The 27,558-nt window shown below is 45.5% G+C and overlaps 2 protein-coding genes across 4 annotated transcripts; one reads left to right on the top strand and one right to left on the bottom strand.

Annotated features, from left to right (window-relative positions):
• Positions 1–3,322: 3,322 nt before the first annotated feature.
• nes (nestin) lies at positions 3,323–8,394 on the bottom strand. The gene is made up of 4 exons (XM_030102009.1): positions 7,490–8,394; positions 6,552–6,676; positions 4,816–4,889; positions 3,323–4,200 (listed from the first exon to the last, which is right to left on the bottom strand). The coding sequence occupies exons 1-4, from the start codon at positions 8,318–8,320 to the stop codon at positions 3,461–3,463; spliced, it is 1,770 nt and encodes a 589-aa protein (XP_029957869.1). The 5' UTR covers positions 8,321–8,394; the 3' UTR covers positions 3,323–3,460.
• A 3,228-nt stretch (positions 8,395–11,622) lies between these two features.
• LOC115396256 (C-type lectin domain family 10 member A-like) lies at positions 11,623–16,197 on the top strand. 3 transcript variants are annotated; one of them, XR_003932365.1, is made up of 7 exons: positions 11,623–12,016; positions 12,318–12,386; positions 12,545–12,640; positions 13,995–14,369; positions 14,476–14,619; positions 14,794–14,906; positions 15,736–16,197. XR_003932365.1 is itself a non-coding variant. In XM_030102021.1 (7 exons), the coding sequence occupies exons 1-7, from the start codon at positions 11,932–11,934 to the stop codon at positions 15,857–15,859; spliced, it is 849 nt and encodes a 282-aa protein (XP_029957881.1). In that variant the 5' UTR covers positions 11,623–11,931; the 3' UTR covers positions 15,860–16,197. The 3 variants fall into 3 exon arrangements, 2 of the variants coding, with proteins under 2 accessions (XP_029957881.1, XP_029957880.1); XM_030102021.1 differs by having other exon boundaries at positions 14,175–14,369; positions 14,453–14,619; XM_030102020.1 differs by having other exon boundaries at positions 14,453–14,619.
• The last annotated feature ends 11,361 nt before the right edge of the window (positions 16,198–27,558 follow it).

Below are 27,558 nucleotides of genomic sequence, written 5' to 3'. Positions count from 1 at the left end.
TCTTTGTCCTATCTTCATGCATAAATGCTTCATCCTCTTCCAAAGCATGCAGGCTGAAAGAAAACCAAAGTTTTTGTCCAACATGTTAGTTTAAAGCAGGGCAGACAAACACAAGGCCCGTGGCCCAAAACCGGCCCACAAGAGGCTCCAGTCAGGCCAAACCACCAAGAAAATGCTAAACATTTCAAAGAAAACTTTTTTTTTTTCAATTAAACTCCTAAAGGGCGGCAGATCTGAGAGGTCAGCGCCGCTGCTGTGAAAGCCAGCTGTCTGGCCAACGGTGGTAATTTTATTGACGAAGACGATCATGAAAAATATTGGTTAAAATAAAAATTTGTTAAAAAGTCAGACATAAAGACGGAGACTGTGATGAAATATATCTGACACTGAAGGTGAGAACGTTCCTCTCCTCTCTTCGTTCTGAGGTGACGTGTCGGTTATATTTCATCGCTGTCTTTGTCTTCATGTCTGACTTTTTATTGACTTTTCATCCGTGAAAAACATTCATTGACAATTTATTTTTGGCATCTTGATAAACAAAATGAATACTGGTTGCTAACAAACTATCCTCAAAGCCATGCTGTCAGGGTGAGTCAAAGCATGCATAATAACAACTGCGGAAGGTTGGGGTTTTTTTTTTTTTTTTGGACATTTCTTTGCATTTTTACTTCAAAATGTTATTTTTTATTTTATGTTGAAATTCTCGAACATTTCTGCACTCATTGTTTGGTTTTATGAAAGTATAGCCCCACAATAAAAACCACTTTAACGTTTGAATTTAAAGGTCATGATGGGTATTTTCTCCAGATGAGATTGCACTGAGTGCCTGTGGCTCCTGAGCTGAAACGAGTTTGACGCCCCTGATTTAAAGGAACGAGGCTGAGCAGCTTCTTGAGGGCATCGTTGGCACGTCGGTGGTTGGTGACTGAAGAGTGCATCAAGGCACGACTTTGGTTTCATGGTGGAATCTAGAAATCGCTAAAACTACTTTCTATCTAAAAATGAGCTCCGGTTTGACTGCTCCTCACGCCTCTACTCCTCAGACGACCACGACTCGCCCTCTACCTCCGACTCCTCGGAGTGAACCGGTTCCCCCTCGAGAACGTTTTTACACAGCGCCTCTTTCACTTCTGCAAGCATCTGCTTCTCTTTCTGATCCTTTTTTGCTGCCTGTGATTCAAGGGAAACTGCATCTGCTCTGGAGTTTCCATTAACCACATTCTGGTTCTCAGAACTTCCCCAAATCGTGCTGCCAGAAAGTCCAGTCTTCTGGTTGGCGTGCGTGGCAGCGTCTGGTTGAAACGTGGCTCCGCCTTCCAGCGAGGACACCCAGAAGTCGCTCTTCACAGCGGAGGGGAAGAAGTCTGTCGCTTCCTTCAACATGAAGATATCTTGCTCGCCCGGCACTCGATCGGAGGAAGCCTTGAGCAGCTCCTCATCGTTTGATCTGACCTCAGGCTCACGCTTCTGATTGGTTTTTGTCCAGTCTTGGACTTCAAGGACTTCCCATTCAGCTGTCTCCGGCGCTTCAGGGAAGTCCCTCCAATCTGCCACATCCTCAGTTCGATGCTCTTCAGGCTTCTTGAGCGCCTCCATAAGAACGTCCTCCTGGCGATCCACGTCTTCCTGAAGATGTTCGTCTTCAGCCTCTTTAGATGTGTCTGGCATATTTTCTACTTGCGATTCAAAGCTGCTGGAGAGATCCCAACAATCTGGCACTTCCTCCACTAGTTCATCTTCAGACTTTCTTAATGCTTCCATGAAATCGTCTACTGGAGGCTGTTGCTCCTGACGCTCTGCAACATCTTCAGCCAGCTCTTCCTGGGACTCTTCAGATGATTTAGACGTTTCAGATGCTTTCAGAGCATCGTCCAGTTGAGGCTGTCGCAGGTTGCTGGACAGCTCCTGACTATCGGCAGCATCCTCACCTGCTTGATCTCGCCACTTTTCGGATGCTTCCATTTGCACCGTGTCAGAAAGCTCCACCGAGCTCGGCAAATCTCCAACAAGTTGCTCTTGAGACTGTTTGGATGCTTCGGCAGTGTTGCCTTGTTGAGGCTGTTCCGGGCAACATTCTACATCTTGAACTGATTTCTCTTGAGACTCTTTTGATTCTTCAGCGTTGCCTTGTTCGGGCTGTTGCAGGTTGTCAGAAAGCTCCTGGTGATGTTTAACCTCCACCTCCTCCTCCACCTCGGCATGGTCTGTCACATCCGGGTTGTTTGTTTGATCTGCTGCTATCAGCAACAAAGACTTTGAATCCTCTCTTTCGGAGAATCGGTCAATAAAACCAGACTGGGTTTCCGTTATGTCGCTATGCGTCACCGAGGAGGCATTGAGTTCATGTCCTTGCTCTCTCTTCTCTGGTGTTTCTCCGGGTTCGTGGTCATTATGCTGGGTGGAGTAGAGGTTCTCAGACATCTGACTGCTGATTGCAGAGGAAGGTACGAGGCCTTCATTTCCACTCTGCACTCCGTGCATGTGCTGTGGTATTGTTTCTTCTGCGTCTTGAGGCTTTGTGATATCCTGTTCCCCCCTCACATGCAGCGTTTCCTCATGGACCTCCCGCTCTGCAAAGCGAGCACTGTAGCTGTCTGTGGTCAGATTTTCTAATTCCTGTTCTACAAGTCTGTCTGTCTCTAATTCCTCATCATAGTCTATATTTATGGGATATATTAGTTTCTCAGTTTCCACCTCTGATTGTTTTTCATTTTCTTTTCTGACCATATGTTCTGCAATTTCTGTATCGCTCATAAGTATTGGTTTCTCCCATGCAGCTGACCCAGGACCAGCATCCGTCTCTTCAGTACGAGTGTATCCAAGACAGTACTGCTCGTCGGTCATTTCCCCTTCGATCTCCTCACACAGATCCTCCATCGTTCCAAATCGTTTGACTTGTCCTCAGTCCACGTGCCCATCCCCAGCTCTTTGGCCTTCCTGTCCTGTTCACCGTCGCTGGACTCGCTCTCCTCCATGTGTGACGCCTGGGTGTTGGCGTCGGTCTCGTCGCTTTTGTATCGGATCAGAGGACGGGTGTCCGCGAGAGTGTTGTCCTGAGCATAGCTGTCGCCTTCCAGCTCTGTCCTCCAGGACACCGAGACATTTTGGGAGTCGTCGTCTTCATCTTTATCAGAGAGTAAAGCACTCTCTCTCTCCAGCACATTCAGCTGTTCATTGTCTACTTGCGTTGGAACCGTCTGTGAAGGAGCCGCATCGTCTTCTTGTTGCACGTCTCTAACAAACTGCTGCCTGAAGTCTCCCTTCTTATGCTCTGAAATGTCTTCCTCCGGTTCAGCACGTTGTCTCTTTCCCTCATCAGTTTTCATTCCCTCACCAGTCTTCAGGCTGACTTTTCTTTCGATCACACTGTCCCAAGTATCCATCTCTTCTCCGTCAGGGTACAGCTTATCATCCACATCTGTTTCATTTGTTCCTGCCGTAGAACTTCTCACCTTTTGCCTTATATCACCTGCGTTTCGTCTAAGTTAAACTCTGTCACGATTTCCTCCGAGACACATTCGGATTCTGGACTGCTCGTCCTGGACTCGCATGTCGGCTCGAGCATGGCCTCGGTTTCAGAGTCGGAGTCTTCCTCTTGCTCGTTCTCTGTTTGTTTCTCCACCCATGCTTCCACTGGAGCGTGGAGCTGAGGTGTGTCTTCCTCTTCAGCTGCTGCGTCTTCCTCTTCAGCCGGCCCCTCAAAAGCCACTTTCTTGGCGGATTTGCCTGAGACGCCACAGGGCTCCCCTGGCATGAGACTGGACGTTGTAAACTGACGATAATCCACTTCGTCATTAAACGGCGGCTCGTTGCTGAGGCCAGACTCAACCTGACCAGTGACAAGTGATTCAACGGCCGGCGTTTCCACATTGTCGTGGCGCTCTTCCTCCTCTCTGCTGCCTGATGCTGTGGACTCGAGCTCATCGGCGGGTGACAGAGGTTCAGCATGAGTGACTTTCTCATCAACCTGCTGTGGTCGGAAGCTTTCCACAGCCTCGCCCTGCAGTATTTTTGGGTACGGGTTTTCTTGTGTTGCTCCAGTTGCATGTGGAGCTGCAGGTGTCCTCCTGCAGATCGGCGTTAGGCTCGTCACGGTTGGCTCTGTTATGCAACCGGCGGATTGGAAGGAAGTTGTCCTGTAGCCGCCAGACAGCTGGATCTGGTAGTTCTTTTTAACCCCTCGAGGGCTGAAAACTGCATCTGTGGAGAAGAGCAGAGCTCATGAATATAGAAAGAACTGAGCTGCTGCGATAATGATGCCTCCTAAATACATGACATTAATCACTGGGATATTCTGACCAATATTCTGTATCCTAAGGTATTTATTACACCAAACAAGACATTGATTAGTGTGTGAGGAAAAACAGGGAGCCCTACTTGACGGAGCGTTGCTGAAACGTATGTTCTCAGTGGAGTATGGACGCTAATGGCGAGATATTGATCCGTCTTTTCCTTTCACTGCTGTCTAATATACCGGAAAGAGAAGCCATATGGCTCCATAACCTCTCGGGACTCTTAGCTGGGTTACATTACAGGACCCGGAGTGCCTTCCTCAGCCCCCCCCCCCCCCCCCCCACCGCACCCCCACCTCCACCTCCACCTCCACCCAGCAGTCAGACTAATGTAATTGCTAATTGTATCAAACATGTCCCCCACTCTGAGGGCCTTTTACTTAGTCTAAGTGAAGCGATACCTTTAGAAAGGGGGAACATTAAAGCAGCAGCCGAGAAGATTTATGTGACGGATTGTTTTTATTTTTTTAACAAGCGACCAATCAATTGGATGCGGTGTGGAGGTGGTACCTTGTTTAATTACCTGCAGTAGAGGAGTTCTGTGTTTGGTTGAACCTGCGGACGTCCCCCCTGAAGCCGTCACCATCCAGCAAGGCTCTGCAGGGACAAGACAAGAGAAGACGGCGTTGTGTGACTGGGAGTCGATACTGTGTCGTTTGGAGTGGCTGCAGGCGCGACGCCGCACACAGAGCCGTGGCGCTCCGGCTTCAGGGACGGACTGAAGGCTGTTGTTATGGTAATGAGGAAAGACTCTGGCCATTGAGGAGCCATCTGCGGCACACAGAGCGAGGACTCACACACACACACGCACACACACACACGACAGCAGAGGTGAAGCAGCCCATGCTGCACTAATGCCACTGTCTCCATTCAGACCTGTGGACCACAGCAGCCTGCGTTCCAACAGTCTGATGATGAGCTGCTCGTTTCTGAACCTTCGCATTTTCAAAACGCAGCACATCCAGAGGTACATTTGCTGTGAAGGACATTGAAAACTGCCCCCCACCCCCCGACTGCTCCACAGTGCTGTTACTCTAGACTCCCATAGCTCATAAAGCGGCTGCCGCTCACTGGAGGCCGAGGGTCAATATTCTGAGGAGGGAGGAGAAGGAGACGGGAGACGCCTCTGCAGAGCCTGAGAATGGATCCCTTCCACCGTTTCAATGAGCTGACCTTTAGCTCAGGCAGTGACGGGAGTGTGTTCTGTCTGCTTCTCGTTGGGTTAAACTAATCATCTAAATCATCGTGGCCACGGTGAGGATGAAGGTGCAGCTGGTTGCATGTGGAGCAACTCTTTTTAAACTAATTTCGGTTCAATTTCTTAGTAATTCTGCAACTAATCTCACTATTGATCTGTATAGTCAATATTCTCAAGAACTGCTCAGTCTGCTGTCCGGCTCGTTCTTGAAGTTTTTTGAGTTTCCTTGAATCAAGAATTCAATTTGGTGCATATCTTGACATCTTAAAAGCTGAAGCCATCTGTCCTTCCAGGTCAGCGGTCGGTCCATCCATCCATCCATCCATCCATCCATCCATGTCAAACCAACCAGTGTTTCAAATTATCATGGTGAAACTACAATTATTGCTGTAAATCAGATTCTGTTAAAGGTTTTAAAGCCACAGAAATAAATTCAGTCACTCAGGTAAACGTCACTCGGCTGACAGAGGACGCCGTTCTCACGCCACAGCAGCCGCCACGTCAAACTTCAGAGGAACAGTCAAGCAGCAAACATAATTCAATAAAGAATAGAGAAAGCTGTGAAACAGACCACTGAACCTTAAAGGATTGTGATGTATGTAGATTTTTTTTAGTTTTTGTTTTTGCATACCTGCCGTATTGAAATCAACCTAAACGTTGAACGTCGTCATCTGTAAGACGACCTTTCCTCCGATCATCCTCTTCTGTTTAGATTTCTTTTACAACAACAATGAAAACCAAAGCTTCATTTTCCACCGCAGTGGCTTACTGGAAAAATATCTTTTAGAAAAAAAAAAAAGGCTGACTCCTTAAAACTGAGGACTTACCTCAGTAAAGCATCTGCTTCATTTTAAATGATAAAGCCCAAAACTACAATTAAAGCCTGTTATTTCTTTGCATTACATTACGTTTTGATGTTGAGGAACTAAATGAGTTAATTAAACTAATTACCAAACCCTCTCTGTAATTTATATCCTTTGTTTCATGTGATATTTTGTCACATCATGAGTAACGGGAGTGTCTGGAGTAACATTCCTCGAGGGAGAAGTCGGCGTTGATACCTGTACGTTGCTACTTCCAGGCCCAGAGACGTCTTCATCTGCAGCAGGCCTCGGTTCTCCAGGAGGAGACGTTCCATCTGCTGGCCCATCTCCTCTTTCTCCGCCTCCAGGTCCTGCCAGCGCTCCTGCCCAGGAGGAAGAGGAAGAGGAAGAGGAAGTGGTTAAAGGCAGGCCTGGAAACACTCCGGCTCCAGTAGCTGAGGTAAAAATAGCCGCTCATTGTTCCACTGGCCGTTTCGCTGTTATCCTTTCAGGTTTTGGAATGAGAGAAAGCAGCTGTTTTATTATTTTCTTATCGCTGGACATGTTGTCATGGAAACGGGGCCCATGGAGAAGGCGGGAAGGTGTTTGGTTTGGCTGTTTCACCCTTCAGCCCTCACTGTGACCCTGAACTAATCCCAACAGCCCGACGCCATTAATATGTAGCAGCCCGTCCCTTTCAGACCCTTTCAGCTTCCATTCCATCAGGATACTGAATGAGAACACTGAAGGAGCAAAGCCCGATGGGAAAAAACTTGCAAATGTCCCCCTAGATATTTCATTTGGGCTTCCGCAGAAAACTAGACATGAAATCTAGTGGAAGAGAAAGGTCTGACTGGCCGGTGCTAGAAGGTTCTGCGCTCCAGCTCATGAAGCAGCTGCTGGTTTTCACATTCCGCCGTGGTTTGTCAGCTCATCCTTTTAGACTGACTTGCTTTGTCCCGGGTGCAGAGATTGCCACTGATTGCAGCAGCGACAGGCGGTGGGAAGGGTTCCTCGTGAGTGACTCAGCGGCCTCAGGGTTCAGTTTAGACAATGAAGAAATTCAAATTGGAGGATTTAACCTGAGAAAACTAAAAATACTGGAGTCGGTGTAAAATGCAGAAATCTGGTGAGATCAGACTGAATGAGCTGAGACTGGTCCTGGTGATGAACCAGCTCTGAACTCTGGGACTCACGTGGAGCTGCTGGATCTCCTGCTCGTGCTCGACCCTCTGCTGGGCTGCAGCCTGTTCCAGACGCTGCCTGGCCTCCTGAGCGGACGCCGCCTCCTCCTCCAGGGCCCGAAGCTTCAGCCGGCCGTCGCGCCTGTCCTGCTCCGCCTGTGCCAGACGGCCGCCGGTCTGATGGAGCGCCTCCTCCAGCCGGGCCAGCCGGCCCCGGTGGGCCTCCGCCGCCTCCCGCCACGCTCTGCCGGCCCGGTGGGAGAACTCCTGCCCCAGCTGCAGGAGGCCGGGCGTCCGCTCGGCCCGTGGAGCCGGTGTTCGGGGCACCGCCGCCGTGACGCGGGTCAGTTCGGCCTCCAGCCGAGCCACGCCGTCCTGATGGGTTTGGACCAGGAGCCTCATCTCGTGCTCCAGTTGACTCGCCTGCCCTCTCAGCCACACCTGAGCCCTCTGCTCCTCCTCCAGCTGCTTCCGGCCGAGCTCCAGCTTCGCCTTGGCCTCCGCTCTGGCCCGAGCCTCCAGCTGTGTCTGCAGGTCCAGAGCCCGAAGCTCCTCGGCCAGCCTCCCCACTTCCAGCTCGGCCACGAGCCGGTCCCTCCAAGCCGCCTGCACCTCCAGCCGGGCTCGCCGCAGCTCTTCCTCCAGACTCCTCCGGAGCGCCGGGGCTCCCCGGCCGCCGCGTCGCGCCGCCTGGACTTCCTGCGCGAGCAGCGCGTTCTCCTCCTCCAGGAGCCTGAGCCGGTTCAGGTAGGCCTCCAGGCGGCGGTTCAGGTCGAGCATCTGCCGTCTGTCCTCGCCCAGGCGGTCCGGGCGCGGCGCTCTGTGCACGCCGTGAAGCTCCATGTTGCTGCTGAGCAGACAGAGCAGTGTGTTCACGTCCCGTCCGGGCCTCAGTCCGAGCGTGGGCTTTCTGAGTGTGTGTGAGTGTGTGAGGCTCCCGTGAGGCTGTGGGAGGGAGTCGGCTTCGCTTTGAGCCTTAATGAAGGGGCCGGACCCGGGAACAAGAGGGGAGGAGACTGGAGCCGCATGAAGGACACACTGTTGGACCAGAGACGAGATGAGACGGAGGGGAGGGGTGGAGGGGGGTGGAGGGGTGGAATAGATGGGAAAAGGGCAGACAGATTCACTGGGTGATGTCATTTCCAAGGTTAACCCTCTCACTGCTGATCCTCACATCTGATGCCAGCTGGAGCGCCGTTTCAGTTCAGTCTGGAAAAACCTTCACACTCCGGGTTATTCAGGAGGGAATGAAAAGAGAAACCTGGAATGGAGGACCATTGATATTTATTGGCAGTTTTAAGGCTTTTAACCTTTAACCTGGAATGAAAACTTCTGTTTTTGATCCCATTTCTTATTGTAATTTTACTCTTTTGTGAAAACGCATCATTTTTGCGTTTCGATTCCATGAAACTTTTGCATTCAGACGGCAAGATTTTGAAAACGATCACAGAAAAACCGCTGGAAGCATGTCGTGCCACTAGTGGGAGCTGTTCATGGGTGCGTTCATGATGAAACCACAGAACGATGACCGGAAACATTGACAATGGCGAGTTTGTGGACGTTCATGTGGACAGACGGCAGTTCATCTTCTGAGCGTGTGCAGAAGAGCGAGCAGCTTTGTCCACTGTCTGGAGCCCGAGCATTTTCCAGAAGTTCAGCTCTCCCTTGTCTTCATCTTTTCTCGCTCCATATTAACGCTTGCTGATCGTCTCAGAGAAGTAAAATGTCGATTCCGACATGAAATCATGTCGATGAGCTGCTGGTGCTGCAGAAGCTGCTGACGCTGTTTGGTTGAATGAGGAGAAATCTTCCTGCGCTGTTTGTTTACTGCGCACAAGACGACCGTGCACGCCCTGTGGCGTGCTCTTCGTTCTTGGTGTATATCTGTGCTACAGGTGCAGCGCCACCTAAAGGCCTGGCAGCTGTACTACATCCTTCTGAGGTGGTTTTTAAGAACCAGGAGGAGGAGGAGACAAACAAGACGGACATGTTGATGGAACAACAAAACATTTAGGCCTCCCGACCTCTCGGCCTTAAATCCAGCGCTGATATAAGAACAATATAGAATAACAATGAAAATACGATAACAGGTGCTGAATGTATTTATGCAAGTTACTATTAAAACACTGTAAGCAATGGAGAAATGTATCATCCAAACACAATACCTATTTACACAGTCGAAGTTGTTGCAGAGTGACGGGATCCCTGCAGTATATGCAGCAAAGTTAATCATTACATCAAACCACTGCACAAACTAGGAACTCTGAGAGACGACAACCAAACATTTCCCTGTACCACCAACTGTGCTCAAAGCACAAAAAAAAAGGGAGAGACTGAGAAACCGGACGCCATCGGTCTCCAGGCCGCACGCCGGAACTCCTCAGGAATATTTCCTCCTCATATTGAGGAGCGCTTCACTCCACTTCTGGTTCACACCGTCTGAGAGTTGATCCAGATGACAAGTCGGCAATCTGGTGGAGGGAAACTAGTTCAGGTCTAAAAATATCAACACTGGGGGCAGTTCTGGAAGTCTAACAGTCTGAACAGAGTTTTCAGCTTAAACTTTGAAGGAAAGAGAAAGTTTCTGTGTGTTATTCAACCTGCTCCACCAAAGATGGATTTCTTTCAGGATTATGTGTTGTATTTAGTCATACTGGGTATAGTTTTTTTTTTCCCTTGTCCTGTTCATCAGCTGGGGCGTGCAATATTGTACGATTGTAGCCTTTTACTATCTGAACAGATTTTAATGTTAGCAGCAGGACGAGACTGAGTCTCCTCCTGCTGCTGCCTTTATTTAAAGCTGGCATCCGGCATGGCTGAGGACAGGACCGGGACGGAGACGCTCAGAGAGCGAGAGACAGAAAGAGAGAGAGATAAAGTGAGGGAGAACGGGGGGGGCAACCTATGTACACATTCACAACAAATGCAAAACAGTGTTGTCGACGCACCACACACAACCAAGAACAATCCCAAACCCCCAATCTAGACAACACCAAAACAGAGCCGACAACCAACACAGAAACTGACAGAGCCATACATGAACATATATATATATATGTGTATGTATATATATATATATATATATATATATATATATATATATATATATATATATATATATATATATATTTATGTATGTGTATATATATATATATATATTTATGTATGTGTATATATATATATGTATATATGTATGTACACTTTTTTTTTTTTCTTGAGAATATAGCTAGTGATAACTAGTAGTAAACTCGGGGCGTGCATCAAGAGAGGGCTACTCAGATCACCATTAGTCTCACCACCACAAGAAGACAAGGTAACCCAGTATGTGAAGAGTGATTAAAGATCAGCGTGATCGTGCAAATATGATGGTGATAGTGATGGTGATGGTGATCATGCATATATGACCTCTGACCCCTGATAAGGCCAGAAGCAGGCCAGAGAGGCCCTCAGAGCCCAGACAGCCGGCGGTCATCCCAGAGCCCAGATCCAAGCCGCCCCCCCAGGCAGACGCCCACGCTCCGGTTCAGAAATAGGGCAGAGGAAAGCCCCGGCCGGGGACCCCGGCAGAGCCGGTTCACCCCGGGCGCCGGACGCCCGGGGCGGGCAGAGCCGAGAGCCCGAGGCCCAAGAGCCCAGGAGCCGACCCCCCACACAGGCGGAGGGCCATGACCCCCCCGCACCCCGAGATACAGGGCACCCCCCCACACACACACACACACACACACACCCGCCCCCCCATCCCCCCCTCAACCCAACACACACACCCACCCACTCATCCCGAAACCAAACACTCTCACATTCTGACACACTCACACGCTAGCAAGCACGTATACAGACACACACATATACTGGGTATAGTTTGAAAATTGGCTGTTTTCACAGCCGCCTGCTGGAAACAGGAAGTGGTGCGTTCACACTCTGTCTCACACACTGCAGCAGAGTCGAGTTCTCACCGCGCCGTCTGACGGCCTCCAGATGCCGGTCCGTCCATGTCTGGACACCAGAGGCTTCTGAGGATTCTGTTGCAGAATCATTTCATGGTCACTGAATTTTTACCTTGAAAACCCTGCAGTGTTTTTCACACGACTGATCTTTAAAGAAGAGCTTTCAGACTGAAATGATGGCTTCATTCTGTGACTGGGGACAGTTTAATAGAGCTTTCTAGACAATATCAGCATGAGGAAGAACCGTGCACAGCATGGAGCCTGGTTTGATTATCCATTCAGAACTTAAAATCAAGAATGTGGCCCTGAAATGTTAAAGTCCAGATAAAAACGCGGCTACATTTTCACTGCATGTTGTGTTTATTTGAGCGGCGTTCTGAGCCACAATTAACGTCCCCAGCGGAAAGCAGAAGTTGGTGATTGGAAAAGCGAACAGCACCGGAAACAGCCACTTCTCTTATCACCCGTCTCAATTACGAGCCGCGTCGGTGTCGAGCGGCCGCAGGGAGCATGGAGATGCATGAAGAGGAGGTGAGCTACGCCTCGGTCGTCTTCAGAACCAACAACGCCGCCGCCGCCGCCGCTGTGAAGAACGGTGAGTGAAGGAAACACAACACGGGAGGCAGGGGCAGCTTTCCTCTGGCTTCCTCTCAGCTCACTGAGGGAAAATGTGTTTTAGATCCGGTCTTTAACTTTACTCACACACTGCATGAAGGATTGAGATCATACTTCAGTGAATGAAGGTCAGAAGTTCAGTCCAGCTCGTGACAGAGGGATTTGTATCGCAGTGTGATTGTTTCCTCATTTATAGAGAAAAACGTTTTCCTTCCTGTTGCCTCAGAGAAAATGTCAACCTGACACGGTTCTAACACTGCTGCCTCTTTTCAACTGAGCAGAGGAACAATGCGTCTATGATGAAGTGAAGGTGCCAAACCGAACCAAAACGCCGGAGCCTGATGGTCACGGTACAGTACACACTTTCACCGCACTCAGAGGAACAAGTTCATGAACCAGAAGCTCGAAAACCACACGACACGTTTCTAAATGACATGAATGAAAGATTCAGAAGATAACATCAGTTCTCCTGAAACATCCTGTTTTCGTCTGCATCCTTCGTCCACAGAGAAAAACCAGCGACACAAATTTCAGACTCTGGCTTGCTGTTTCGGGAACCTTTGCCTCGTTCTACTGCTGGTCGTCGTCGGGATCATTGTGTACGGTGAGTTCTGCAGTCCAGGATGGATCTAAAACGTGTCGGTCGTGTTTTAAACTTGCGGCTTGGCCCTGACCCGAACCCGTGGGCCTTCAGTTCCACTTCAGACCTTTAAACCCTGTTTTACTCGCAGAGTCGTCCTGCCTCATGTTTGAGCAGCGCTTCAGTTCCCCAAGTCAGTTCAGTTTCCCCCAAGCTGCTTTACAGCTCCGTTATTTACAAACCAAACGTTTTCTGACTGCAGGAAGCAAATTATTCTGTACTGTCAGCTGGTGCGCGCACACACACACACACACACACACACACACACACACACACACACACACACACACACACACACACAAACAAACACACACACACTTCAAAACAGAGATGCACCTTTTTCCATTCCGAGGCTGGATGTCGATGTTATTTAGGATAGAATGACTGGTTTATATTGGATGTAATTTGAAGGATAATTTATTTCAATAAACAAAAACAAATTGTTTCCAGATTTATTGAGCGACTTCAGAAAAGCTTGGCGGTCTGCAGGTTAGTAGGTGACCGTTTTTTTCTGCAGGAAGAGTGAACCTCAGACATTTGACCCTAAACTCACCCAAGAAAATGAATTTTGAGCTTTCACGGGAAGTTTGCGAAAACACCCATGATGCAACAGTGACAGAAGCGTTTTGGACGTTTCGCTGGATTTTGCAGCAGGTTTCATGGAAATTCCCTTTAAGCTGAGATTGGAGTGAATTCCAGCAGTGACTGTTTGGTTTTGTGACAATATCGACATTTCCGTCACAAATACTGAGAATCAAAAATAAGAAAAGCTTCAAAGTTTGCCTGTGAAGGTTTTTACGGCTCTGTTTTACCGCCTCAACCCTCAACTAAATCTGTCTCACACCTCTGATCTCTGGTTTTATTCATAGATTAATTTATGGTTTTGTCTCTCACATAAAAATAAATAAAGAGTTGCATGAAACGGTATGTTACCGGAGTGGTAATGATCATCCTGCACACATGTTGTTATGAAATAAAGATTACTTCTCTGTCTCTGTGACTCAGGTCTCAAACTGTCAGATCTGAAGATGAATGATGAATTAGTTTTAAGCTACTGTGAGAGTGAATTGTGGTTAAACCCTTATGGTGTATACTTTTGTATTTGTATCTTTAATTTATAAATCCTGCTCTACATCCACATTTTTAGTTCAGGGAAAAGAAACAGGTCTGTAAAAACTGCCCCCCCCCCCCTTTCTGGTTTCCTCAGAAAATGCACCTTGAGTATTTGTGAAGTGAGGAAGAAATAGAGAAGTGGTGAAATGATGAAACAGTGTCTCTTATTTCTGAGTCTTAAGAAGCCAATTTTGTCGTCTTGCAGTTTCTTCGCTCAGAGAGCAAAATGACAGAATGCGAGCAAACCAAGCGAGTCTCCAGGCTGTCAATCAGAACCTGACAAAGCAGCAGAACAGCCTCGGTTCAGACAATGAGAGCTTGAGGAGGGACAACAGCAATCTGACGGTCCTGAATGACAACCTGACTCAAGCCTCTGCTGTCTTAGAGCGCAATATCAGCCAGCTGACTGCAGAGAAGGAAGGCCTGATGGGAAAACTGGAGCAGCTGAGAACAGAAAACCAGGACCTGGAGGCCGAGAAGAAAAACCTCACAGAAAAACTACAAGAGGTGGAGAAAGTGTCGAATGAAGTGAACATCAGCAGAGCTCAGTGGAGCCTTGATCAGTACTGTTATGGAAGAGGTATGTCCAGATGTTCCTGACTGTAAAATTACTGATGTTGATCAATGAAGCTGATGTTTACCAGCTGATCTCTGTTGATTCAGGAAGATCTTGTAATCCTTGTCAGGATGGCTGGAGACACCATCAGTCCCAGTGCTACGCAGTTATTGATCATAAGGAAGTGGAAAAACATAGAACCTGGGAAGAAGCTCGAGAAGACTGCAGAGGGAAGATTTCAGATCTGGTGGTGATAAATAACAATGAAGAAAAGGTAAAAACTAAACTTCAGTAATGATACGACTTCCCCCAGAACCTGTTGATCCATCTCAGAGAGAATTATGGAACTGTCACTGTGGAGTAAAAGTCTAGTTTCTGCTGATCTGAACAGGTCCTGACTGGTGGTGTTTATCTCACAGCTCTATTTGAATCTCTCTCTTTTCTCCAGAGGAAGGTCAGTAATCTCAGCTGGAACAGTGGGACAGGCAGTGGATACTGGATTGGCCTGAGGGTCTTGAACGGGACTTGGAAGTGGGTCGACGGGACTGAACTGACTGACCGGTGAGACTTTCTGAGGTTCTTTGAGAATCAGCATCCTGACGCTGGAGCTGTGTTGCAGATGAAACATGAGGACAGACTGTAGCAGCCTGCTTCATGCTGTCAGTGAGGAGCAGGAGGCCGGGTCCTGACTGGACGTCTCCACCAGCATCAGTCTTCATCCACAGCATCAGAGACTGAAACACAGCTTCTCTCTCAGGGCTGAAAAGCTGCTTGAAGCCTGAACTGCTCCTGCTGTTCAGTCTTAATCTGAACTTCTTCCACTCATTTAATAGATATTCATTTTATATTGAACATCAACACACTGTTTTTATGTTCTGCTGGTGTTTTTCACATGTTGCTGTTTTTATCCACATGCTGCTGTGACAGGGGGGGTTACTGAACCACATTTAAATAGATGTGAAAAACAACACCTGATCTGATCTGATCTTTTCTGCTCTGGTCTCCGTCCTTAAACATCCTTTAACTTCCTTTCTCAGAGCTCTCTTCTGCTCTCTGCTGCTCGTTTACCTCAGCTTCCTTTTCTTTCACTCATTCTTCTCACTTTCATGAGTTTGTTGATGATTTTATGTGAAGAACCAGGAGCATTCAGAATTTAGAGCATCTTCCTCCCACTCAGCTCAAAGCTCTCACACAGTTAAAGTGTCACTAATACAGCATGGAGCACAGATTCAGCACGAAATGAACTGAGGAGACAGAAGCTACATTTTCAAGTCAAGTTTCTTTTGGTGACTGGTAGAGTAACTGCTTCCTCAGATGTAACTAGTAACTATGACCTTCAATAACTGGCACGTGATGATTTTGAGTTAACTTGTTTCCTTTTTATTCTCAGTTCCTGGAATGAAGATCCTGTCGAAGGTCGATGTGTTATTTCTGTTCAATGGCAAAGATGGGAATCAGTGAGCTGTGACCAGACGATGCGATGGATCTGTGAAAAGAAGAGTTTAACTGTTTAAACTCTGTGGTCTGAGTCCAGAAATCACAAACTTACATGTTGAAGAATCAAATATAATAACTATTATTTCACTCATTTCCCTTCCTTTACTGCGATTAAAGTTTTATTCTGTTTATGTGCATGTTTCAGAAATGTCTATAATGACCTGAGAAGCTGCCTGTTTGTCCACCAGGGGGCGCTGAAGCCTTCTTAAACAGTAGAGGTTGTTTCTCATCCAGACATCAAGTTATTTACCTCTCCTGCTGCTGAACATCCTTTAGATCTGAAATCTGATTTTATGAGCTGTATAGTTCAGTGAGATGAAGGTTTCCTGTTGATGACTCTGTGCTTCAGATAATAAATCACTGCTACTTTTTTTTACTGAAGTTCAGGTGTTTGACGCTTTTGGAACACACACACACACACACACACACACACACACACACACACACTGACTTTCTCTCAAACATAAATCTCTTACTACTGGAAGGTGTCATTTCTATTTTCAGTATTGCCACATTCATAAGTAACGAGCCATGGTGGGATGACCAGCAGAGCTGACTGGAATCATAAATAATATGATGAAAGTAGCTTTGGTTTGATGTTTATGTTGAACAGGCATCGAAAGGCAAAGAAAAGAAAAGAAATCTAAATGCATTAAACAAAAACAAAACCACACAAATCTAAATTCCACATGAATGAAAAGGAGTCAGATGAAGTCAGAAAATGTGTTGACTCCCATCCCACAACTGTGTGTGTACGGTCAACACCGCGGCGCCAGCGGGAAGACAGATGATTGGCTCACTCTGGAGGGGGCGGGGCCAAAATGATGGCAGTGAAGCAAACATGCTGGATTGTAAGATGGAGGCGAAAACAATACAGATGTAAACATTCATGAAGGGATGTTGAGACATTTTTTCACTTGAGGTCTTTATGATAACTAATGTGATGACCCCGTGTGTGATGACCAGCTCTCTGTGATAATCATCACGCAGCCATCTCGCACATAGCGATTCCTCTCCAGGACCATTTTCAGGTCATCCGTTTCATACACCAGGGACCTGGTGCTCGACAACCACAGGCTTGGTAGAAGTGGCTTGTGTGGCTGTCTCCTTAGCCTTAGCATAACACTGGATCTGCAGTGCCACTTCTGCTTTCTCTCTCTCCGCCTGCGCCGCCTCCTGAGCCCGGCGATAATCCACGGAGGGCCCGGGGGTCTCGCTGTTTCTCTCGGGATGTCATGTGTGCTATGGAAAGCACTCGGAACACATGTCCGATGGTTGTTACCAATGTCCATGAGATTCTGGCGGATGTCAATTCAATTCAATTTAATTTATTTAATACAGGGACAATGTACATTCATACACACTTTAAGAAAAATAAAATGTAAATGTACCCAATTCTAGCTACCAAGCTAATTTCCATTGGTAGTCCCCTAGCTAAAAAATATAAAAACAAACAGGTTAAAGGAAGAAAATACAAGTATTATGAAACAAAGTTCTGTTCTTCTTGTTTTGCTTCTTTTTACAAAGAACAGAGAAACATTATCATGATAAAACATTTTACAATACATCACAATCATAGTTTTCATTGCACACAGGTGGTCAGTACCAGATGTTAAAGTGCTAGATTCAGGCAGTAAAGTGCGGGAGTCTGTATAAAGTGCTAGAATTAATATTAAAGTGCTAAAGTTGATATTCAAAGTACCAGATCTATTGAAGCAAGCAAATAAATAAATAAATAAATAAATAGTAGTCCAAGAAGTGATGACATGGCATCGTCACCTCTTGTCCTACAACAGGATTAGCAGCACTTAGACAAAGCGACATAGTGATATTGCACAATATTAACAATATAACATGATAATGCAAAAACTGACATGGTGACATTTATTCGTTATCAGAGATCATGATTGCAGTTTTGTTTGCTAAGCAGCCACTTCTTTAGGTCTTTTTTGAATGCGGCATATGTAGTACAGCCCCTTATAATTACAGGTAAGGTGTTCCAAATGCGACTGCCTGCGACCGACAGCACTGTCTGCCCTGTGAGCAGCGTCTGAGTGGAATTACACCGTCCCCTCTGACGGTTGCCGACATTATCATTCTGTCTAACATAAGCAGACAGTGGGGGCGGTGCTAAACCTCTCAAGATCTTAAATATTGCACAAGCTTATTTAAAAGTTGTGAAATTGTCAAAACTAAGAAGACAATATTTTTAAGTATATGACAATGATGATGCGTTACTGGTTTTTTGTCTAGTATTTTTATTGCTCTTTTGTATAAGGGCCCGGTCACACCGCCCGAACTTTGCCGGAGCGTTCCTTGAATGGTAGGGAGGAGGGCCGAACGCTCGTCACCGCGCACAAAATGGGGGAAAAAATCAATAACACGGGCGTTTGGCTCAGCGGTGCACCGCTGGAGCCAGGGTTGCTTTAGCGTTGGTTTTGCGGTAGAGAGCGGCAGAGAGCGGCAGCAAGCGTTGGTATAGCGGCGTTCTGTGACTACTGAGCTGAACGGACCATTTTGATACAAGTTCTGATCGATTTTTGATAGAAGTGGATAGTTGAAGTTCATCATGCGACATGGACAAAAGAAGAGGAAGGCTGGAGAAGGAAAGGTAGCAGCCTCCAAGAAGATCATTCATTACTGAGCAGGCTGCTGAAGCAATGGAGTCAGGTAAATAGATGTGGCCCACTGGTTGTGTCAAGACATATTCTTACACCCCCTCCAAAGACTGCAACGATCAGCCAGACCGTCATACATTTTTTTAGTGTTTTTGCGCAGGAGCACACCAGCAGGTTGTTTATCTATAATCTAATGTATTAGAAATTAAGATTAAAAAAAACAAATATTAAGTCAAGAGGATCAGCAAACCTTTTAGTGCCTCATGTATGCTGTATTAATGCCTCAAATCAGGTTTTAAAATTTATTTGACTTTTTACAGTGCGCATTTGCGCAGCGTCACCTCTCACACTCCGCGCACTGTTTCCTTGATAAACACGCACACACACACCAACACATACAAAACAGTTGTGTTATTAACCGTCAATAATAATCAAGAACATATTAAAATTAGTAAAATAAGTCTCCCCGGCTGCGCACCAGGACGGACACCTCCCTACACGGTCCGTCCTCACCCTGCTCATTTGATTCTGGGACTGCAGGCTCCACAGGACAAAGGTATTTATTCAGAAAATATGTTTGTTCTAAAATTAATTTTTGGAAACGAAAAATACATGGTTTGTTGTACTTTGATGGAGGATATAATGTTGCTCCCCTCCAGTTGAAAAGACGAGCTCAATGGTATTCTGTATACGGGTGTTTATTGAGCCGTGAAAACTACAATAAAACACATAAAGCACAAATAAATACAAGATATTTCACACATAAAAAGATATATAACTTATTTACAATATTTGCCACTCAAGAAGTGTAATATGGGCTTCAAAAACGATCATGCGGCCATCACATGAACACAATTAGGAAATAACAGCAACATTAAACAAAATAAAATACTTCACACAAAGAAAAACATTTTACCTCATTGGCCTGGTCAAGGGGATCAAAAAACCTTCATGAAACCGCATCATCAGGAAACAAACTCCACAGCTATCCCTCTCTTCTCTCTCTTACTTGCTCTTCTTCATGCTTTTTCTGCATGCTCTTCTGCATATGCGCATCAACATAAATCCTCCTACTGGGAACTAGGAACTTTAGTTCCACATTTTAATGAACTCTTTAACATTAATCCTAAAATAAGATTCTAACTATTTATTTATTACTGACCTTCAATCATTGTCAAATTATGAAATGAAATTATGAAATTGTGTATTTATTAAACTGCTTCTGCTGGCAGTTACACTCCCACCAAATCACTGGTGATTTCCCTTAATAAACTTAAAATGCAGAAGTAACTTTCATCTTAAATCTCTCTGTTATTTATACAACCACTTAAATTAGTCAGCTTCAAGCAAAGTAACAGTCTTGTGAACAGGCCTTACTAAATAGTTTGGTTTGGTCAGGCGCTTTCCTTTTTCATCAAGGGTAGAGTCACTCATCAGCAGTTGGAGTGTCCTCACGCATACATCTTGACTTGGGTAAACATCAGTGACCTTAGCCAACTTCCACACATTCCTTGGTGCATTGTCATCTTGCACAATCACGATGTCACCAATTCTTGCATTTCGCTGTGTTTTGTGCCGCTTTTGTCGCTGTTGCAGGTTCAACAGATACTCTCTTCTCCATCTAGACCAGAACTCATTGGTCAGATATTGCACTCTTCGCCATCTCTTGCGGAGATAAACATCTGCTTTCACAAAGTCTCCAGGCGGTGGCATCACGACTGATGACTTCATCGTAAGTATGTGATTTGGCGTGAGAGGTTGCGGCCCAGTTGGATCGTTGAGTAAGCGTGCTGTTAAAGGCCTGCTGTTTATGATTGCCATTACTTCATAGAAGTAAGTTCGCAAAGAGGAACTATCAAGTCTTTGAGATGACCGGTCCAGAATGGACGTAAGCACACTTCTTATGGTGCGGATCTGTCTTTCCCAGACTCAACCCATGTGACTGGCAGATGGAGGGTTCAAGACAAATTCACAGCCCAGTTGCTTTAGGCATTCTTGATTCATTTCTTTCAAAGCCTGCAGGAACTCACGTCTTGCACCTACAAAATTAGTGCCCAGATCGAAGCTGTCTGACGTTTCCTCTGATGGCAATGAAAGTACGAAGAGCATTTATAAATGCATCTGTTGTTAAATCATCAAGTAGTTCAACATGAACTGCACGAGAGCAGAGACATGTAAATTACAAACCATAGCGCTTCAACTCCTTTCTTCCCTCTTTGGCCAAAAATGGACCAAAGCAATCCATCCCGCAATAGGTAAACGGGGGAGTTGCTTCCATGCGTTCTCGCGGCAGGTCTGACATTTTCTGATCTTCAGTGCTCCTGCGAAACTTCCTGCACTTCACACACTTGTAGATACATGAAGCCACAGCATTACTGCATCCAAGTATCCAGATACCATTTGATCGCAGCTCATTGATCGTCATGCCACGCCCTTGGTGTTCCACTTGTTGATGATGGTGCTTGATCAGTAACTGTGATACATGGCTGGTACTTGGTAAGATTGCTGGATGCTTGACATGTTTATGCAAAGCAGCGTGCTGCAGACGACATCCCACCCTGAGGATTCCTTGGTCATCCAGGAAAGGATCCAATCTGTATAACCTGCTTGCTTTGTCTTTGGATATTGATTTGTTGTCTTGAATACCTTTGATCTCCTTAGCAAAGGCTTCCCTTTGGACCATGCTTATGATGAGAAGTTCAGCATCTGTTCTTTCTTTAAGACTTGTAGCCTCATTGCTCCTTTGAACCACACCTTTAAGTTCCTTGACATGTCGTATGAGTCTGGCTATAGCTTTAACTAGCTTCATCCAGCTGGAGAACTTTAAGAAATGATCAAGTAGTGAGGTCTTTGTAGCTGAGATTTTGTGTACAATAACCTTGCGAACTTCTGGGTCATCCACAGCAAAGTCTCCCACCATAGTCTCTTTACTTGGAAGTTCCTCTTGCCATAGAAATTCTGGACCCTTGAGCCAGTTGGACACAATGAGCTCTTTTGCCTTAAGACCCCTTGAGGCGTGATCGGCAGGGTTCTCTTCAGATGTCACATGTCTCCACTGACTTGGATCAGTGGTTTCTTTGATGCGCTGGACTCGATTTGCCACAAAAATGTGGAATCGTCTGGCCTCGTTGGTAATGTAAGACAGAACTACACATGAGTCTGTCCAGAAGAACTCTTGAACATTTTCCATTTGTAACTCCTTCCTGAGCAAGTCACTTGTGCGGACTGCCACGACGGCTGCTGACAGTTCAAGTCTTGGAACTGTAGTGACCTTTGTGGGGGCAACTCTGGCTTTACCCATAACTAGGGAAACGTGGACTTGTCCTGTCACACTGATTGCTCTCAGGTAGGTGCATTCTCCATACCCTGTGACACTTGCAACACAAAAGTGATGAAGCTCTAGTCTTTGAACCTCTGTGAAATCTTCTGGCATGTAGCATCGCTGGATCATGACATCAGCCAGATTTTGTAGATCCAAGAGCCATGATTCCCACCGAGAACGAAGATCATCAGATAATGTTTCGTCCCATCCAATGTTTTCTCGACATAGTTGTTGGAGAATTTGCTTTCCAAGCAAAATGAAAGGTGCCACAAAGCCGAAAGGATCAAAGATGGACGCCACTGTTGATAAGATTCCTCTTCTAGAGACCGGACGTTCACTTACGACTACTCTGAACTGGAACTGATCTGAGGTGACGCACCATTTGACTCCCAGAGCTCTCTCGATCTGTGGCTCACCCAAGTGTAAGTCTTTCTTCTTTACTGTTTCTGCACATTCTTCTTCAGGAAGCGATGCAAGTACTCTTTGGGAGTTGGAAACAAACTTATGGATTCGTAGTTTGCCAGTACTGCACAACTGTCTCGCCTCACTGATTAAATGAATAGCTTCTTCTTCTGCTGACACACTTATTAAGCCATCATCTACGTAGAAATTTCTTTTAATGAAATCGGATGGCTGCTTCACTGAAGTGACCTTGTCCTTGGGCGGCAATGTGCTTGAGGCCGTAGTTTGCACAGCCAGGCGATGACGCTGCCCCGAAGAGGTGAACTTTCATCCTGTAGACTGAGGGTTCAGCGTGGACATCTCCGTTATCCCACCAAAGAAACCTTAAATAGTTCTGATCTTCCTTTCTGACATGAAACTGATGAAACATTCATTCAATGTCACACATGACTGCTATTGGACCCTCGCGAAACCGACAAAGAACTCCAATTAAAGAATTTGTCAACTCTGGCCCGGTGAGCAGATGGTCATTTAGGGGCTCACCTTGACACTTTGCTGAGCAGTCAAACACGACCCGTATTTTTCCCGGTTTCTGTGGGTGATACACCCCATGGTGTGGAATATACCAAATGGGCTTCTTGTCCAGTTCGTTGGCTGGAACCTTTTCTGCGTCTCCACGATTTATTGTTTCACACATAAACAGTGTGTAGTCCGTTTTATATTGCTTATCCATTTCAAATTTCTTCTTCAGACATCTCAGAAGGTGACTTGCACATTTCTTGTTGTCTGGCAGACTCGGTCTGTCTTCCTTAAACGGCAGTGGCATCTCACAGTGACCACTTTCATTGATTTTGATTCCCTTTTCCATTATTGATAGGAACCGCAGATCTTCTTGGGAGAAATTATCATTCTCTGCTGTTCTCTCTCTGAAATCAGATTCAAGCCTCTTTAACACATCGGGAGGTGTGATTACCTCCTTCACTTGTGTTCGACATATGTATTGAACTTCAGTTTGCAGATCAGCAGATGACTGATTTGAAGGTGTCACTTCTTTTACAACAATCTTGTGACTGCTTCCGATTGCATCACCATAGTCAACACAAGGATTTACACAGCCAACTATACTCCAGCCGAGGTCTGTTCTTTGAGCAAATGGCTCATTATCCTTGCCTGACACAACTTCTCGTGGCAAAAGTGCTTGAGAGCAGTTGTACCCTATGAGCAGACCAACATCACATTCGATTAAAGGAGCAATCTCTTCAGCAAGATGCTCTAAATGAGGCCATGCTCTTGCTGTCTTTGGTGTGGGGATGTGACTTGGATTCACAGGAATGAACTCTCTTTCATATGTTACTGGGAGAAGGATTTTCTTTGAGGTATAAAACCCTCTCACTTGTAACCCACTTAACCTTCGGCTTGGAATAACTATACTTTTGGATGTCATTGTTGAGAGTTTGAGCTGTACAGGCTCCTCCTGTGTGTCCAGAATATCTGTCTTTTCTCGCAAGATGAAAGTAGTGTCACTTTGGTTATCCAAGAGTGCATTCATCAGGATTTCATTCTCTGGATTGCTTGTTGTAGACAACCACACTGGAATAACTGTAGAGGTGTGAGTGTTGCTCATTTCCTGTACAACGCTGTTAGATGTTGCTTTCTTTGTGGTGTCAGTAGCTTCTGTACGATCTGGGTTTTCCTTCGACCTTTCCCCTTCCTTTGGGTGTTTCACACTCTCCTTTTGTTTGTCATCTCCCTGTTTCTTCTTTACATCCTCCTTTGCACGGTCTTCGTGTAAACAGGTTGGGTGCTTCCATTTACATGTATCACAGACATGTCTCTTGATGCAGTTCTTTGACTGATGTCCTGCCTTCAAACATCCAAAACATAGTTTGTTACTTTGTACAAACTTGACTCTTTCAGGGGTTGACTTTTCCATAAACCTTCGACAGTTGTGAATGCTATGGTTTGACTTCTCACGAAACATGCACACTTTGCTATCTGTCTTTTCTTCAGAAGTGCTTGCCAGCACTCGTGCACCAACTTTCTGATTCTTCGGTGTCTTCACCCTTTCACCACTATCACTAGACTTCAGAGCATGAAAGGAGGTAATAGGGTTACACGCTATTTTGGCTTCTCTGGTTACAAAATGTACAAATTCACTGAAGCTAGGGAATGATTGACTTTCCTCTTCAACTTCAATTACCCTTCTGTTCCATCTGGCCGTTAACCAATCAGGGAGCTTAGAAAGCATCTTTTGATTTTCGCCACAGTCATTGAGAACTTCAAGACTTGTAATCTCTGACATCGCTGTTTCACAGCCTTTCAGAAAGTCTGCAAACTCTCTTAACTCAAGACTGTCTTTGGGTCCTATCTTTGGCCATGAAGAAAGTCTATCTCTGAAGGCTTTAGCAACTACAAAAGACCTTCCATATCTTTCTTCCAAGATATCCCATGCTGCATAATAGGCTGCCTCTGTTCCTAACAGGAAGTAACCTTCAATGGCCTTCTTTGCAGGTCCACCGACATACTTGCGAAGATAGTAGATTTTCTCATTTACTGGAATGTTCTTTCTATCTATCAGTGTTTGGAAGGACATCTTCCAGTCTTTATATTTCAGTGGGTCTCCACTAAAAACTGAAGGCTCGGGTACTGGAAGACGACTTGCACTTATGGACTCTGCTATTGCTCTTGCTAGCGTTGTAGTGCTATCTTCTTGAGAAGTAGCAGATGGGTGTACATGTGTGACTCTTTGTAATGATGATTGCTTCGCTGTACAACCTCTTGTGTTATGTGCAGATGTCTCCTGTACAGACACGTTATTATGTAACATATCTGATATCTCGTCATCAGAGCTGACTTCTTGTTCATAAACCTGCAGTTTTGCTTGTGCAGCTTTCATCCTTTTAAGAGTCTCCAACTTCTCAATCTGCATACGTTTCTCCTGTAACGCCTTTTTTCTTGCAGCATCTTCTGCTTCTTGTAGTGCAAGCTTCTTTCTGTCTTCAGCTTCGAGTGCTTCAAGTTCTTGTTTCTCACGTTCCATTTCTTGTAAAACCTTCATTGTAGCTTCCGTTGCAGCTAACTCTGCTGCTGCTTCTTGTTTCTTAACAGCAGATCCACTTGATCTACTTGACTTACTTGACGCTCGAGTAGACTTTGGAGCTTTGGAGTGTTGCTGGATTTCGACACTGAAGATGAAAGCATAGAAGAAGTCGTGGGCCATTGCTTTGTCTCCTCTTGTGACCCTTGACCTTCATGAAGATTCCGAGCATGCACCAAAACCTTTTCTGTAACAGCAAAACAGGTGTCTACACGACGACGGGTTTCTCCATCAGGAACAAACACAGCTCTCAAGTCTTCATACATTTGTTTAACATCTGTTGAAGCAGTGTTAATCTTGGCCATGTGATCCTTTATAACTTCAGTAGATGAACTTCCAACAAGTGCCTTTTTCACTTCCTTAAAGGTGCCTTAAGGAGTTTGCACGGTTTATGCGAAACAGCGCCCCCTGCAGGCCTTGGGTGTAATGCAGCTTAGTGAAAAACACGTCCCTGTGGCTCCCGTGCACGGAAGAGGGGAACTCCGTCTTCGCTCGTTTAGAAGCGCTCAAGTAAGTTTTAAGTTTCTTTTCCCTGGTGGAGTCTGTGTGGAGCTGTGGCAGTGCTAGAAGCCCGTCTGTTCTTACTTTCTGGAAGATCCTGCTCAGTTGTTGCTCACTAAGCATCTGGCGGAGTAATGGCGGACAAATCGAAACTCAAGGAGCCGGAGCGCGCATTACATCATTCCTTTCAAATTCTCCTCAAAAAAATGCTGGTGCCGGACCGGCACTGCAACTTTCAAGTGACAATTTAGCGCTGTTAGAGGTACTTGTAATGAATATGTCAGGGCACATTGTACACAGCATTAAAAATGTGTCACATATTTATGGTGGAAAATAAGTATTTTTAAGGTTGTAAAACTCCTTAATGCACCTTTAATGATAGATTTCCATTTACTGTAAGCAGTTACAAAGCGCTGCTGAAGCCTTTTAACTTTATCATCTTGAAGCTCTTGACCATTTTCTGTAAGCTTTCGACTTCTTTGACTTCTTCTAACCACTTCCTCTGCAGCACCTTTAGTCTCTTCATCTGAGCTTGTATCTGAGGTATCCTCATCAGGAGTTTTAGACTGCTGCTGTACCTCTATAACTTCCTTGTTTCCTGTAATGTCTTGCTGACTTTCTTTAGATTCAGCCATTTTAGGGATAGCTTAGGTTTTCTTTGATTTAAACTGGGATTATATTCAACTTGAAATTATTGCATTGTCCTTCACAGCTTAAACAAACTTACTTCAAACTTATTTGTTCCCTGCTACAAAGAGTGACTGAATGTATCACAAGCACCTTCACAGTAAGCTTTCTTAAAGTGAAACTAAAACACTTCTTAAACACTTGTCTTATCACAATAGAATGGTTATGGGTCTTACTGGTATTTACACTTCAATGCTTACTTAGAAATCATTTAAACTTAATAACATTCAGCAGGTGAACATAACATTAGAACATACTGCCTTTTTAGCACACAGAGCCTCTTTAACATGTGAGTTATTCCACTTCTTTACATTTAACTTGTTTTAAATGTGTACTTCTTATTGGATTAAACACACAATGCTTCTTAACTCAGTTTGCTTTTGCACAGTTCAATGTATATGTACAGTCTTATCTGCTGGATGTTAACTTGCACGATGATAACTTGCTTGCAGCTCCGTTGGCTATGGGCTTAGATCGACGTCATCTATCCTACCTCTGGAGCAGGCATGAGTTTTCACTGTTGCACCCCTCGAGTTGAAAAGACGAGCTCAATGGTATTCTGTATACGGGCATTTATTGAGCCGTGAAAACTACAATAAAACACATAAAGCACAAATAAATACAAGATATTTCACACATAACAAGATATATAACTTATTTACAATATTTGCCACTCAAGAAGTGTAATATGGGCTTCAAAAACGATCATGCGGCCATCACATGAACACAATTAGGAAATAACAGCAACATTATACAAAATAAAATACTTCACACAAAGAAAAACATTTTACCTCATTGGCCCGGTCGAGGGGATCAAAAAACCTTCATGAAACCGCATCATCAGGAAACAAACTCCACAGCTCTCCCTCTCTTCTCTCTCTTACTTGCTCTTCTTCATGCTTTTTCTGCATGCTCTTCTGCATATGCATCAACATAAATCCTCCTACTGGGAACTAGGAACTTTAGTTCCACATTTTAATGAACTCTTTAACATTAATCCTAAAATAAGGGCCAATCCCAATTCTACCCCTTACCCCTACCCCTTACCCCTACCCCTATGATATGCGCGTTCACGAGGCTTAAGGGCTA

The sequence above is a fragment of the Salarias fasciatus genome, chromosome 11 (assembly GCF_902148845.1).
Source record: "Salarias fasciatus chromosome 11, fSalaFa1.1, whole genome shotgun sequence".
In the NCBI taxonomy this organism is placed as follows: Eukaryota; Metazoa; Chordata; class Actinopteri; order Blenniiformes; family Blenniidae; genus Salarias; species Salarias fasciatus.
Note: the sequence above shows the minus strand (reverse complement) of the source record. Positions and strands in the feature narration are given on the sequence as shown.